Source organism: Curcuma longa, chromosome 11 (assembly GCF_044706935.1).
Source record: "Curcuma longa cultivar G26 ecotype Majalengka, Jawa Barat chromosome 11, ITB_CL_G26_1.1, whole genome shotgun sequence".
NCBI lineage: Eukaryota > Viridiplantae > Streptophyta > Magnoliopsida > Zingiberales > Zingiberaceae > Curcuma > Curcuma longa.
Window position 1 is genome coordinate 6,355,955 of NC_133871.1, and position 14,431 is coordinate 6,370,385.

Sequence of the window (14,431 nt, forward strand, 5' to 3'; positions counted from 1 at the left end):
ATTAACCAACAATTATTGATATTTTTATAAATATGTAAACATAAATCTTTTATTGGTTCTTGGTAATATTAATTACCATATATATTGGAACTGTATTGTATCATATGAGAAATATATATTATTTTAATATTAAAAGATATATTAATGTATTTTCCCTTTTCTATTTTTTCTTGGAAGTTTTTATTTCCTGATTCTGATCGACCGATTTGATACAACCAACTCAGTACCAAGTTAAACCCTGGATTTTGTCTTTCGTTGAATAGAAATATAATTTTTTTAATAGATGATTTATCTGCTACATTTTTGTTTATTTGACAAATGCAGGAGAAGGAGCATGCACTATTTCTTGGAAGCTTTCAAGAAAGTTGACATAATAGTCACTCCTACAACTGGGTATTATTCTTTAGTTTATGTTGAACTTCCTACGTTTATTTTGAGCTTATTTTTCCCATGCACAACCTCTAGTGATTTTACTTTTGAAAAAAGATTTGAGTGAACCAGGAAAGTCCACTCATATATATATATATATATATATATATATATATATATATATAGCACGCTACAGAAGTCTATTTGAACTACAATGATAGCACAGCCTTGAAATATCTCAGCACAAAAGGAGTTAATCAGTGCTGCAGTGAGTTGTCCAATTCTAGCATGTAGTTTTGACCTGAATTTTAATGAGCACTCTAACTCTCGACAACAAGAGAATATTCACCCAAATTTGCAAGGAATCAATTGGATCAGCCTGGAGGATGCTCCTGCACCAATGTGCAGAGGGTGCTCCTGGGGGACGTTTCAGCTTGTCACACTTAAATCTCTGTTGTTAACTGATCAGGCCTAGGTAAGATGCACTCAGATAAATCTTCCTCCAGCCTGTGATGAGCCCAGGGCAAAATAAGAGAAAGTGCACCATAGTTTCCTCCTCAAATCTGGAACAAATAACACAACAGTCCCAGATTGGAGCCCATTTTCTACATAGCACATTGTGCATATTTAATTACCATGTAACTATTGTCAACTGAAGAGCTTGACTTTGATGGTTGCAAAGGGCTTCCATATAATGTCATTCCAGTAATTTATGTGACTGTCATGTATCAACATTTGATATGCTGATCTACTAGTACATTTTCCTGCCGAATCCCATCTCCATTGAGCAGCAAGGACCACTGGGGAATCTGTTAAAGTGCTTGCTACTCGGTGCAATTCCAGCATTTCCCTACTTCTAATAAGATGTCTAAACGTGATACTGAGTGTAGGAGAGGCAATGCCAAGCTGTCACATCTAAATACCCTGAACATCACAGATTGAGAATAGATGAGGGAGCTGCCATCTTAGAATAAAATTACCATTCTAGCTGCTGTGCTAAAAAGAAGCATCAGGATTACTACTTGCTGTAATGCTTATTCAAAGATCTCTTAAATACCAAATGTCTTTCCTAGTAGAAGATCACATCCGGTTTGGAGAAGCTTCCCAAGGCCTTGCAATGAAATATGCATTTTGTACTATAGGTCTTCATAGTGCTCCCGAGTGCATGATGAAAAGCCATAATCAATGACAAAGAAGAGCCAAGTTGTAGTGTTTCAAGCTAATAATTCCATGACCACCCACAGATGTAGGTTATATACCAAATTCCAGGAAGCCAAGTGTTGAATCATGGGAGAGCTAGTGTCGTGACCACAATGCCAAAAGAAGCTCCTAAGAAAATCCAGTCTTGAAATAACCCAAGCTGGTAAATGGTATACAAAGCAAGGGTATACACATGAGAGAAGTTAGGATGCTGTTGACTAGGGTCAATCTGTTGAAAGCCATGCTCACTATCAAGGATGTAATCTGTCTGTGATTTGAGCAATCAACTTCTCCCAATAAGATCTATTCACTTGGCCAATGCCAAGTTGAAAACCTAAGCAATTGCAAGGAAGCTCTACAAGGGAACCTTTTAATATACTAGAGAGAAGTGGTCCTCGATCGTTGAACTGATCAGCACATACTAGAGAGTCTTAGATAGGTTAAGCTTTAGACCCATTAATACAAGGCACCAATAATGATCCTCAAATTCAGTATAAACTCATATTTAGCTCGCAAACAAAGTCGTTTGCATATTGTAGAACATCAAAACTTGGGGAATACTCTCTAGCCAACCCCTGAATAAGACCTTTGGATTGAGCTCGAGCAAGAATATAGTACTAGGCATCAATCAAAATAATGAAGAGATGGGGGATAAAGGGTTGCCATGCCATAGTTCTTTTCTACATTTGAACCACTATCCTACTTGGCCATTCACAATAACTCCTTGAGCGCTGGATACTAGGCTTATGATCACAATAGCTAAGGGAAGCCCCTAATGTAGAGAACATATGCAAGCACATCCCATCACAACTCCTTTCAAAAGGCTTGTCATAGTCAAGTTTGAGCACCACAAATTCTCTTGCTTCACACTATTTTAATGTCTTCAGAGACACATATAGTAATCTTTAGCAATTGTATTCTTTACAAAGGTAAACTGAAGCTCACTTAAGTTGGAAATATATTACTGGAGCCTAACCGCCAACACTTTAGAGATCAACTTGACCAATCAGTGTTCTAGGGCAATAGGCCAATAGTTATCTGGCTTTGATGCTCCCTTTATCTTTGATACCAAGGTGATATAGAAATAGTTGATGCTCCCATGCAAAGAATTCTAGCATAGAATTCCCAAGAGATTTACAGGGTCTACCTTGATGAGATCCCACATGCCAATAGGAATTCTTTGTTGAAGTTGTTTGGCCATGGGCTTTTTAGTTTCCAAGACCCAGAAGAGCATCATGAATCAATGAAAGGTGAGAAAGGCTTGTGATGGAAGGATCAAATAGCATGAATGAGTTAGTGTTGGATTACCCATTCACTTCAAAATGTGCTCTTAGAAATCTAATAGTATATGATTGGTATCTTGAAGTTAAAAATCCTGACTCTAAGTCTTTAAGAGTTTGTTCTCTAAAAAATGAAAAAGTAAAAAATAAGTGAATATAAATCAAAGATAGGTTTTCATTTTTCTATCCCATCACTTTTTCATGCTATGAAGAAATGTACCTTGAGTGAATGAAATTGAAAAAAAAAAATATTGATCCCAATGTTTCAAGTGCCAAGCCATGTTGGTTGGCACTAGTGGAATTTACCATTCGGTTCATCGATTGGCATGCAAAATGCTCGACGCTAGTCAAAACTTCAACAACAACAACAACAACAATAATCTTTTTATGCTATTGGACTATATCCTCTACTATATTATATCTATACTTAAATAAAATTTATCTTGTTTTATTATTGCTAACTAAGTTTTTTTTTGTCTTCCTCTTCCTCGTTTGATGTGTGTATTTGTCATAGTTTCACATCACCTAATTGGAGCATTTATTGGTTGTCTAAATACATGTCCGTACTATCTTAAATGTGTCTTTCGAAGTTTTCTCTCAATAGATGCAATTTCGACTTTCTCTCTAATGCTCTCATTTTTTATTCTGTCTATTCTTGTATGTCTACACATCTATCTTAACATCTTTATCTCTGCAACTCTCATCTTTTGCTCATGTGCTCGAGTCATAGGCTAACATATAGTGCCATATAATATAGCAGATCTAACAACTGTTTTGTAGAACTTCCCTTTAAGTTTTAAAGATACTTTACGATCACATAAAACACTCGACGCTCTCTTCTATTTCAATCATCCTGCTTGTATTTTATGTAAGACATCTCTCTCAGTCCCTCCATCATCTTACAAAAATGATATTAAATACTTAAAGCTCTCAGTTTCAGACAGTTCATCATCTCCTATCTTAACAATTGTCTCATTATGTCTAATATAACTGAACTTAAATTCTATATATTTTGTCTTTTTTCTATTAAGTCTAAAACCTTTCACTTCTAGTATTTCCCATTAAGATTTTAGTTTAGCATTTACTCCTTCACATGTTTTATCTACTAAAACAATATCATCTGCAAATAGTATTGTACCTTGAATGTGTCCAGTGAGTTCGTTCATGATTAATGTAAAAAGATAAGGATTTAGAGTTGATTCTTAATGGAACCCTATGCTTATTGGAAATGCTTCAGTTAATCCGCCTGAAATTTCACTCTGGTCATTACATTCTCATACATATCCTTAATTAGTTCAATATATGCTATGCTAATACCTTTCTTTTCTAGAATTCTCTATATAATTTCTCTTGAGACTGTATCATTAGTTTTTTCTAAGTCAATGAATACCATGTGTAGATCTTGCTTTAGCTCCCGATATTTTTTTAATTACTTGTCTGAGAAGATGTATAACTTTTATTATTAATCTTCTAGTCATGAATCCAAATTGATTTTCGGTTACTGTGGTCTCCTTAATTTTTTTTCAATTATTCTTTCTCAAAGTTTCATGGTATGACTCATTAATTTAATACGCTTATAGTTTGCACAATTTTGTACGTTTCCCTTATTCTTATATTAGGGTACTAGAGTACTTACCCTCTATTAATTAGATATTTTTTTCGTTTGCAATATCATATTAAATAATTTTGTAAGTTATTTAATACCTTTTTCCCTAGGTACTTCCATACCTCTATTGGAATATCATCTAGTCCAACGATTTTTCCATTTTGCATCCCATTTAAAGTTTGTTCTACATCTAAAGTTTGAATTTTACGATAAAAATTTAAATTTCTATACTCATTTGACCTACTTAAATTATCTAAGTTAAGTTGATCACCTAAATCTTCATTAAAAAGTTGATGAAAATAACTCTTCCATTGCTCTTTTATTTCTCCATCATTTACTAATACTTTATTGCAATCATCTTTAAATTTAAATTTAAATTTCTATACTCATTTGACTTATTTAAATTATCTAAGTTAAGTTGATCACCTAAATCTTCATTAAAAAGTTGATGAAAATAACTCTTCCATCGCTCTTTTATTTCTCCATCATTTACTAATACTTTATTGCAATCATTTTTAAATTTAAATTTAAATTTACTAATACTTTATTGCAATCATCATTTTACGATAAAAATTTAAATTTCTATACTCATTTGACCTACTTAAATTATCTAAGTTAAGTTGATCACCTAATCTTCATTAAAAAGTTGATGAAAATAACTCTTCCATCGCTCTTTTATTTCTCCATCATTTACTAATACTTTATTGCATGGTATAATAAGATACCGAAACTATATCGTTCCGGTCCGGGATCGAAACCTCGACACAGCTCGATATTTTAAACCTTGTAATTGATAGTCCATAATCTCTACCATTGATAATATTTGGTTGTGCAATTTGTTATGTATAATGAATTTGGTGAGGTACCAAGGTTAACAAGATTGTGGGGGTGAGTTAGTAACCTTAGAGCAATCACGTCTTTTTTTGTTTGGAAATTATTTTGTTGATGTGCCAGAATATTTTATGTATCATGAATTGAGATTTTAAATTATATTTATATGGATGGCTGATAGTTGTGGAACTGCCTAATGAATGAGATCCAAGCAAACAATTTCATATAGTCAAATAATTTGTATCTACCACATAGTAAGTAAACTTATTATTTGAACTCACATAAGACTTCTTTTCTGTACCTAATCAATTTTCTCATTGTAATAGTATCACAGGTCCAGTGATAGCACCCAGTTCTCTCAAATTTGGGGAATCAAATTATGAGGTCCAAGGTAAGCTGAAAATTTCTTATAATTGCTTTAATAAATGCAATGCCTCTTTCCTTTGTTCAATAACTGATAAATTTACCTATCTTATGTAACAAGAGTAGGGAGAGAGAGAATACATGCGAGACTATGGGGGATGGGGGAGGATTAGGGGAGGAGAGGTTAAGTTGTGAGATGAGAGAATCAGGGAATGGTGTGAGAGTATAACAAGATGAAGTGAAATCTATGAAAACGGATAAAAAGAGAATAGGTAAATATAACTAAAAGGTTTTCATTTTTAAAAGCTACTTTATAATGGATAATTGATAAATTCATTATACTTGTTTTTTTATTATTATGGTTCTTGTTAGAGGTACCTCCACATTCTTACATTTAAGTTTAAGGTCTTTTATGAGTATATATGCTCATGTGATAAACTATCTCATAAAGAAGCAATATGTTATTTTGCTTTTTGTCAAATTCTCTTTTCAGGATTAGGTTTTCAAAGAGATATTCCACTGATGGAAGGTCTACCTCCTCCTCCTTCAATCCTTTATCTTCCCCTATGTCTCTTGTCTATGCAAGGCTATTGTCTTTGTTGTCGAACATGCATTGTGCTCGCTTATGACACCTAAACACCACCTTGTATAAGCCCTCCTTTGTGCACGAAGTGTTCTTCCTGATATGAAGCCATTGCCTTGTTACATCGTGAGACTGAGTAGAGTAGTGAAGGAATCATGTTGACGGAGATTGCAAGATTTCTTTTAGCGAGCGTTCGATCTCCTTTGCACATAATTCCTTTATATGATTGGTTTGGCTGCTAGTGATTTGATGTTACTATTCACGATCAAATCTAGCCGTTCAAAACATAGAGACCTCCTTTTCATGGCTCCTTCCTCACATGAGCATCATGCGAGCCTGCAAACATCTCCTTTGTGTAAGCACCTTGATAAGGAGAATGTCCTGTTCTCATGTGACTAAGTCATGCAAATGGTCAAGTTGCATTATATGTTGATCCATCCATCCATCCCTCTCTAAGAGCCTCAATGTTTGGTTGTGCACTTATTTAAGCTCGTAGGAATTATCAAGTCTTTGCTCCATTGGCTCACTAAGTTCTTTTTTGTTATGTGAGTGGTATCCTTTTATGTTTATTAGAGTTTCTAGCTTATGCAACAAGTTAGACATAGTTAATATCTATGCACTAACTTTGAAGAGAAGTCTTAGAGCAATTTAAGAATGATTATTTTTTACTTTTTCAAAATTCTACAATCCCAATACATGGATATAATGATTGGTCATGTCAGAATTCCAATGCCCACTCCCATATTATATAGCTAATGCAAAAGTCTTTCTTTTTTATTTTTTTGAAAAAGAAACTGGTAGAACATGTGTCCACCCAGTATTTGCTAAATAATCAACAATGACAAACATTTAGCTAGTCATTTGTGACTTTTCGAGACGATTAACTGTCCGATTATACTATGAAATATTTACTCCACGCATTCTTTATATTACAATGCTAAGAACTTTAGATTGGCTTGCTCTGCTCAAAATTCTAACCAAAGACTAACAGCCAAAATGCTTTGCTTGGCAACCTACATGTCTAATTTGTAATATCCTAATGGAGCTATCAAGTGACTCCTTTTTGCTAGTCCAACTTAAGTTAAAGATTATATTATTTCTGATCCACTAAACAACATAAACAAGAAACAAGAAAACAAGGAGAAGCAAGAGTTTTATTTAATGTTATGTTTGGCAGAATAAAAAAGTTTAAAAATTATTTTCTATTCAATATACTATTAATTGGTTGATATCATGACTCATTTTGTTATGCAGCATACCTCATGCGGTTTGTAATAGCAGGAAATCTCCTTGGGCTCCCAGCTATATCAGTGCCAGTAAGTCAACATTTTTAAAATTTTTTTTTTATAATCTCAATCATGAAATTTCTCCTTACACTTAGGTTGATCAACTTTTGAAATTAACAGTGAAGTCAATTATTATTGGAGTTGCATCCAATCAATACATGACATAAAAAATACATTTTTTTAATAAATAAAATATTTGATTTTTAAGTATGATGCTAATGATTATCCTAAGCAGATACAATAGTGAAATGTAGATTGCCTATTTGTAGGAGAACTTCCCTTTGATATGAAGACCTGTAATTATGAAATAAAAATACCTTGGAGCACTCTTGCGGTAAGCACACAATGGTCATGCCATATAGTAGTATCTATCGGTTTGGTGCTTAGCATGCTAACCTTCTTGAGCATCACTTGAGGTTATACTAAGTGATATTTGAGATGAAAAGAATAAAATTTCTTTTATTGAAAGATGGAGTATATTTATATACAAGACTAAAAATCGATCTTAGGAAACTATTTAAAATTATGTTAGCTAATTAACAGCTAACATAATTGATGCTAATAGACATATACTACTATATATATATACAACTAATATGGTATCATATATATACAATTAATACTCCTCCTCAAGTTGGAGCATAGATATTAATCATGCCTAACTTGTTACAAAAGATAAGCAATTCGAATTTCATTTAAAGTTTTTGTGAAGATGCCCTCTAGTTGTTCACCAGTCTTCACATATCCTGTAGAAATCAAGTTTTGTTGATTTTTTTTATGAATAAAATGACAATCAATCTCAATGTGCTTAATTCGCTCATGAAACACAGAATTTGATGCAATATGAAGAGTAACTTGATTATCACACCATAGTTTTGTTGGTATTGAAAGCTTAAGTCCTACTTCAGTTAAGAGTTGATATATCCATATTATCTCAGATACAGACTGTGCTATAGTCCTATATTCTGATTCTGCACTAGATCGTGACATAACATTTTGCTTCTTACTTTTCCATGAGACTAAATTTCCTTCAACAAAGATACAATAACTTGAAATAGATCTTCTATTCATTTTGGAACCTGCCCAATCTGCATGTGAAAAACCTTCAATATGAGTGTGTCCATGATTTGCATACATGATACCTCGTCTAGGTGCTCCTTTCAAGTAACACAAAATTTGCTTTACCACTGCCCAATGATGAACGATTGGAGATGACATAAACTGACTTACAATACTAATCAGATATACAATATCTGGACGAGTTACTATAAGATAATTTAACTTCCTAACCAATCTTCGATATCTCTCAGTTATTCTATTGCTTCAATACTTGAGGCGTATATACAACATCACTAACTTATAGGTAGTTAAATTTTTTTTTCAAGAATGACCTTCTAATCTTTACAAATCTTTCTATCATTATTCTTAATTATAAGAAAGTCAATTTACGATTTATTATTCTCATTTTTTAACGTGACTAAGTGTTCTTCTCTTTTTTTAAAAAATATATTAGCTAGTATAAGGTCATATGCTATTGTAAAATCCAATATAGTTTTCCTTTCTTTATTTTTTGTTTCAAACCTATAACCCCATGCATCCTATCATATTCATTATTTTTCACTCCTACGTGTCTTTTTAAATCTCCTATTAAAATCATTCGGTTTGTAGAATGTTTTGTAATACCTCATTTAGATCATCCCAAAATCTAGATTTAGTGTATTCATCTAATTCTACTTGAGGTGTATATAAATTAATTATATTAATAGTTTCTTTCATCACAATTATCTTAAGAGGTATAATTCTATCTCCTTTCTAATTACTATTTTATCCTTTAGTGAACTATCAACAGTAGTACCTACTCTTTTTTTCTCCTTCCTATATACCATAACTTAAAACCCAAATTTTCTATCATCTTTGCTTTCTTTCCTACCCATTTTGTCTCTTGTACACATAAGATATTAATTCTTTTCCTAATCATCGCATTTGCTACCTCCATTATTTTACTAGTAAGCATTCCTTGATTTCATATTCCAAATTTTAGACAATTAATTTTCCTTTAATATTTGTGCTTACCCAATTTATGGTGTAATAACTCTTGCATATTTAACACTACACTCAAGTTCTCATAGAGATGTAGTGGTCCTTGCCGAGACATTACAATCAGATCTTGCAACGCATTTATTTCGGGGAACATCCTAGCATATTAACAAAATAGTTTGATGAATCCATTCATTGAAATTTGCCTGAAAGCCCACGCTAGCTGACAATTTAACGCGCAACTCTCGTCCTTTTTCATCTGGGCTTGGGATCGACATTGACGGGTTTTCATGCCCTAGCCTAATATAAGCAATTACAAAAACATCTTCTAACATAGTTGGTTACTGCAAGACAGCAAAAGAAATCTATTCATGTCTTAACCTTTCCTATTTGTTGATGATTAGGGACTGTCTTGTCCGGTATCTAGAGAATATGCCTTTTGTAGATGATTATAGATCATCCTGCCCTATATCTAGAGATATGCTTTATTCGACGTGGATAACTCCTTTGATGCAGTGGAATCTGAATGCTTCACAAAAACCCATTGTCAAACACATTTTCCTTTTGTGCACCATAAACCTATTTTCTTCCATAAAACATCCACCCCATAAACCTATTTTCTTCCATAAAACATGTGCCACTTCCTTTTCCCTACTCCTAAGCCTTACTCTTTCGTGACAAACCAAGCACCTAGGTGTTACTGTTGCTTTTGCTAAATCCACTTTGTCCCCAATGGTAGCATTGAGTTACCCAACCCTTTCTAATCGGGATCGTCACTGCTTACAATGCTTGGGGCTTACTAGAATCCTGAAGCTTTTCCAAGTTCATGCTTGAGAGCAAGCACACTTTTCTGTGGTGACTGATATTATGTGCTACTTCTCTGACAACAACAATTAATTGGGTTCCATATCAGCAAAAAATTATATTTGTTCTTAGTCATATATTAGATTCATTATAATTTTAATTAGTTTAAATAGGGAGGCAATCATCATGGATCAAATTACCACAACTAATTTTATTTATAATTAACTTTTTGATAGAATTCCACCAAATTAGTTGTATTGTAGACCAAATTTATTGGAGCTGCACAATTTCAAGTCTGATTGTATGTCTGTAAAAGATCAACAATGGAATCAAGCAAGTTTGATTTCAAATATTTATCACTCTCCTTCCTCCTCTAAGAAGATCCAAATTCTCCCCTCGATGAATCCATAGAGATTTGGCATTCTTCCCGTCCCAATCAATACTAGCTACTTTCATTCTTGGTTTATAATAATGCGATTCTTAACTATCATTTAAAATTAAGAAATGAAGCCAGCTAAATCACATGAATCTTTGACATACCTCATCAGCATATTTCATCATCTCATGACTATAAACATATACAAAATGGCTTCCGTCCTTCAAAAGACCAGAAGTATTACTCATTTGTTCCTATTACAAACATTAATGGTGAACTATGAAATCAGTTAAAATTTTGACAACAAACCTCAAATCCCAGAAGAACAGTCAAAGAAGAGTTTAGCTGACTGAAACTCATTCTTGTAGCATGCCAATTTGAGGGGAGGATGGAGGTAAATCAAGGAAGAATGTCAGAAGAGAAGTTGGGAAGGGAGAGGGAAGAAGAGTTTTTCTTTGTTTTGTCTACTTGGAATGAGAAGAAAAAATAGAAAATGACCCTATCTTGGCCATCTTTATGGCGTATTTATTTGATGGGCGGAAGAAGGGAAAGAAAGGAAGAGTGCTGGAAAGGGAAGAAGTGAAGGAAGAGGTTTTCTTTGTTTTGCCTTCTTGAAAAGAGAGGAAAGAAGGAAAAAAATGAGAGAAAATGATAAAATTAGACTTTTCATTTTGTTTTTCTCAAGTTATGGAATTAATGTTTCCATCACTGTTCCTCCTTTCTTCTTCTCTTCCCCCCAATTTTGGACAACCAAAAATGAGGAATGGAGCTCTAAATTGCTCTCTTTTTTCCCCTGACTTTGCTGTTGTACCGAAATAGACAAAGGAATTGACTCGTCTCCTATTTGGGTTCCTTTCCTCTTAAGTAGTCAATCCTTTAGTCACTGTTGACACCAATAGATCTGCTGTCACTTGCCATCCTTCAGTCACACACCTCTACACAATCCAATTTTACAACAAATCAACCAACAATACCATTGAAGCATGAGTTTGATCTCAATCCAATTTTACCTTGAAATGGAAATATTTCACCTGAGATCAGATAAGTTTGATCTCCACTCTAGCTCTATTGATTGCTTTACTTTTGTGTTGTGACCTCTTCCTTTGGCAGTCAAGTCTGATCCAAGCCTAAAAAATTCAACCAAGTCATAAACAAATTTCTTGGTCTAATTTAAGCAAAAGGATGTCAATTAGTGTCTCATTAATTTCTAGGTCATAATAGAAACTTCTTGGTGCAATGAAAATTTAAAGGATGCTATGACTGAGCCGACTGAGAGCATAATTTAAAGGATGCACCTGCTATAATGGATGTAAATGAATAACCTTGTGGATGCAATGAAAGTTGGAAACAGTTCAAACATTCTGCTTATATATATATATATATATATATATATATCCATTTTCTTGTTATCTGGATGCATGTATTGGCCACTTGATTTTGCAGATTGGACATGATAAAGAAGGACTTCCTATTGGATTGCAACTGATAGGACGCCCATGGAATGAAGCCACCATTCTCAGAGTAGCTGCTGCAGTGGAGGTATAACCTTGACAATACTGATGCTTTAAAATTATTAACTTATATATATTTATCTCAATTTGTTATTTGATTTTGCCCGGACGCTCATCTAAAACAGAATGGCTATTGTTGACTTGCATAATTCTCAACTTCATTGAAAGCTTCCATTGTGGGTTCGGATAATTCAAAATCCATTAGGATCATTGTGGTTTCTAGAGATGCAATGCAGTGTCTGTTAGGCAAATGCACTAGTCTTTAAAATAATTTGACTCATATAATGAAATTTAGTGTTGACATATATAGATGATTTGAGAACTATCATTCATATAATAGGTTGGACATTTCCAAAGTACTTGCAATATGTTTGTAATTTGCACACGTTACTGATGAAAGTTCCTTTGGTATTTTAAATATTAAGGATTAATCTCCGTTTCCAAATGAACATCCTGAAATAAACTAGACAAAAGACAAGTAAAACAGCAATAAAAGGAAGAAAAATATAAAGTAGATCCAGGAAACCAGTTAACTATGAGAATTGAGAAACTAAGTGGAAGAGAATGTAAAACAAACAGTGTCCTGTGCCTCAGATTGCATATTCTTACCCGTTAATACAAGATTTTCTCTCTCTCTTCTGTCCTTTCCCATGAATGCATGATTTGTGCAATATTTTATTATCTGTTTTGATCAAATCTGAACCTATATTCATGTTCATCTTCATATTTTTAACTCAAATTCATGTTAAAGAATAAAGCAGGTTCAAGAATTGGTACATGCTCCTTCAAGTTGGTAAATGCTAAGTTCATGTTCTAGTTTGATAGTTGATAGGTTTTTGAATTCTTTGTCATTTATAGCTTGAACATCCAGTTCTGAAAATCCATGATTTACATTACCAATAATCTTATATTCCATAAGCACACTTAAGGATATAGACAGATTTTTTACCTTAGCGATTTTGCTTTCTCAAAGAAGATTATGACTCAGTCAAATCTCTGCCAATGAATAAATTGTTGATAACTTCACTTTGCACTTCAGAGTTTTTAGTTTCGTTAAGCATTATAATAAGAGCTAGTGCAGTTCATTACTAAATTGCTAGACTAATTTAATTGAGTTGCTTAATGGGCTAGCTAGCTTCTTCTCTCTCACTCTCACACACACATGTTTCTCATGTCATAGTCATAGTATTTTGAAAATTTCAAACTTGCTAATCGCTCAAGTATGCTTTTCATCTGCTTTGTCAAGACTTGTACTTGAATTGGCAACATCATCAGTACATTATAATTGTTCTAGTGCAAGTCTAACATGTTGTTGAATCTACAGCAGCCTTTGGTAGATATTGCTTTTGCATTTTCAGTGGATGAACTTATTAGCCATATTTAAAATAAACTTTGACGATAATTGTTACTTTTTCACAAAAGTAGTCTGATAAATGTTTAAATTAGTGTATTAAAAGTGGGGAAAATCTGTAAATTTTGTATTTATGTTAAAGGGAGGTGGGATTTGATTTGATATATAAATTGTCTATAATGAGAGAACTAAGGGTATTTAAAATAATAGACAATATTTATGAGTAAGAGCTTTTATACATCTTGACTATGTTATACTAAAATTAGAGAAAAAATTGTTTACAAAATGAACTATATATCTAGGGTTAAGTAAGAATTTGTTGCTAGTTAGTGGGTGGAAGGATATACAAAAACCCTCAACATTATAGCTGAGATGCGAGCTATCATATCCCAAATAACTCTTTTGTCGTAGATGAGATGAGTACCGCTAGTCATTGGACAATTCCATTAGTGTCGCACCCAGAGTTGTAATTTCCATGTATTAGAAGGTACACCACTTAGTGAATGTGATAAAAGGGAATTAAGAGCCATACAAACAATTACTAATTCAAAATAATCAAAAAGCTCAACAATATAGATGTGTATTCAATTTTTCTACAAATATAATGAAACTATACAATGAAAAAAGATCATATAAATTTGCCAAGTCAGAATATAATGAAACCAAAGTCGGAATCACTAGGTCGAGATCTCAGATCAACTATAAGTACTAGTTGAAACCAACTGTAATCTCAAAATGATACCTTTGCCTACAAAATTGAAGCCTATGAAAAAACAAAAATTAAGTACAAATTTGCTAAATTGGTAAATAAGATCTTAATTAAGAGATCAACAT

General features: G+C 33.2%; 1 protein-coding gene across 1 annotated transcript in view; it reads left to right on the plus strand.

Annotated features, from left to right (window-relative positions):
- Positions 1-328: 328 nt before the first annotated feature.
- LOC141836958 (fatty acid amide hydrolase-like) overlaps positions 329-14,431 on the plus strand; it is a 29,483-nt gene continuing 15,380 nt past the window's right edge. The window contains exons 1-4 of the mRNA XM_074724443.1: positions 329-393; positions 5,613-5,677; positions 7,487-7,548; positions 12,179-12,274. Of these exons, the coding sequence (XP_074580544.1) occupies positions 335-393; positions 5,613-5,677; positions 7,487-7,548; positions 12,179-12,274 (282 nt within the window). The 5' untranslated portion in view covers positions 329-334. The remainder of the gene's footprint in view (positions 394-5,612; positions 5,678-7,486; positions 7,549-12,178; positions 12,275-14,431) is intronic.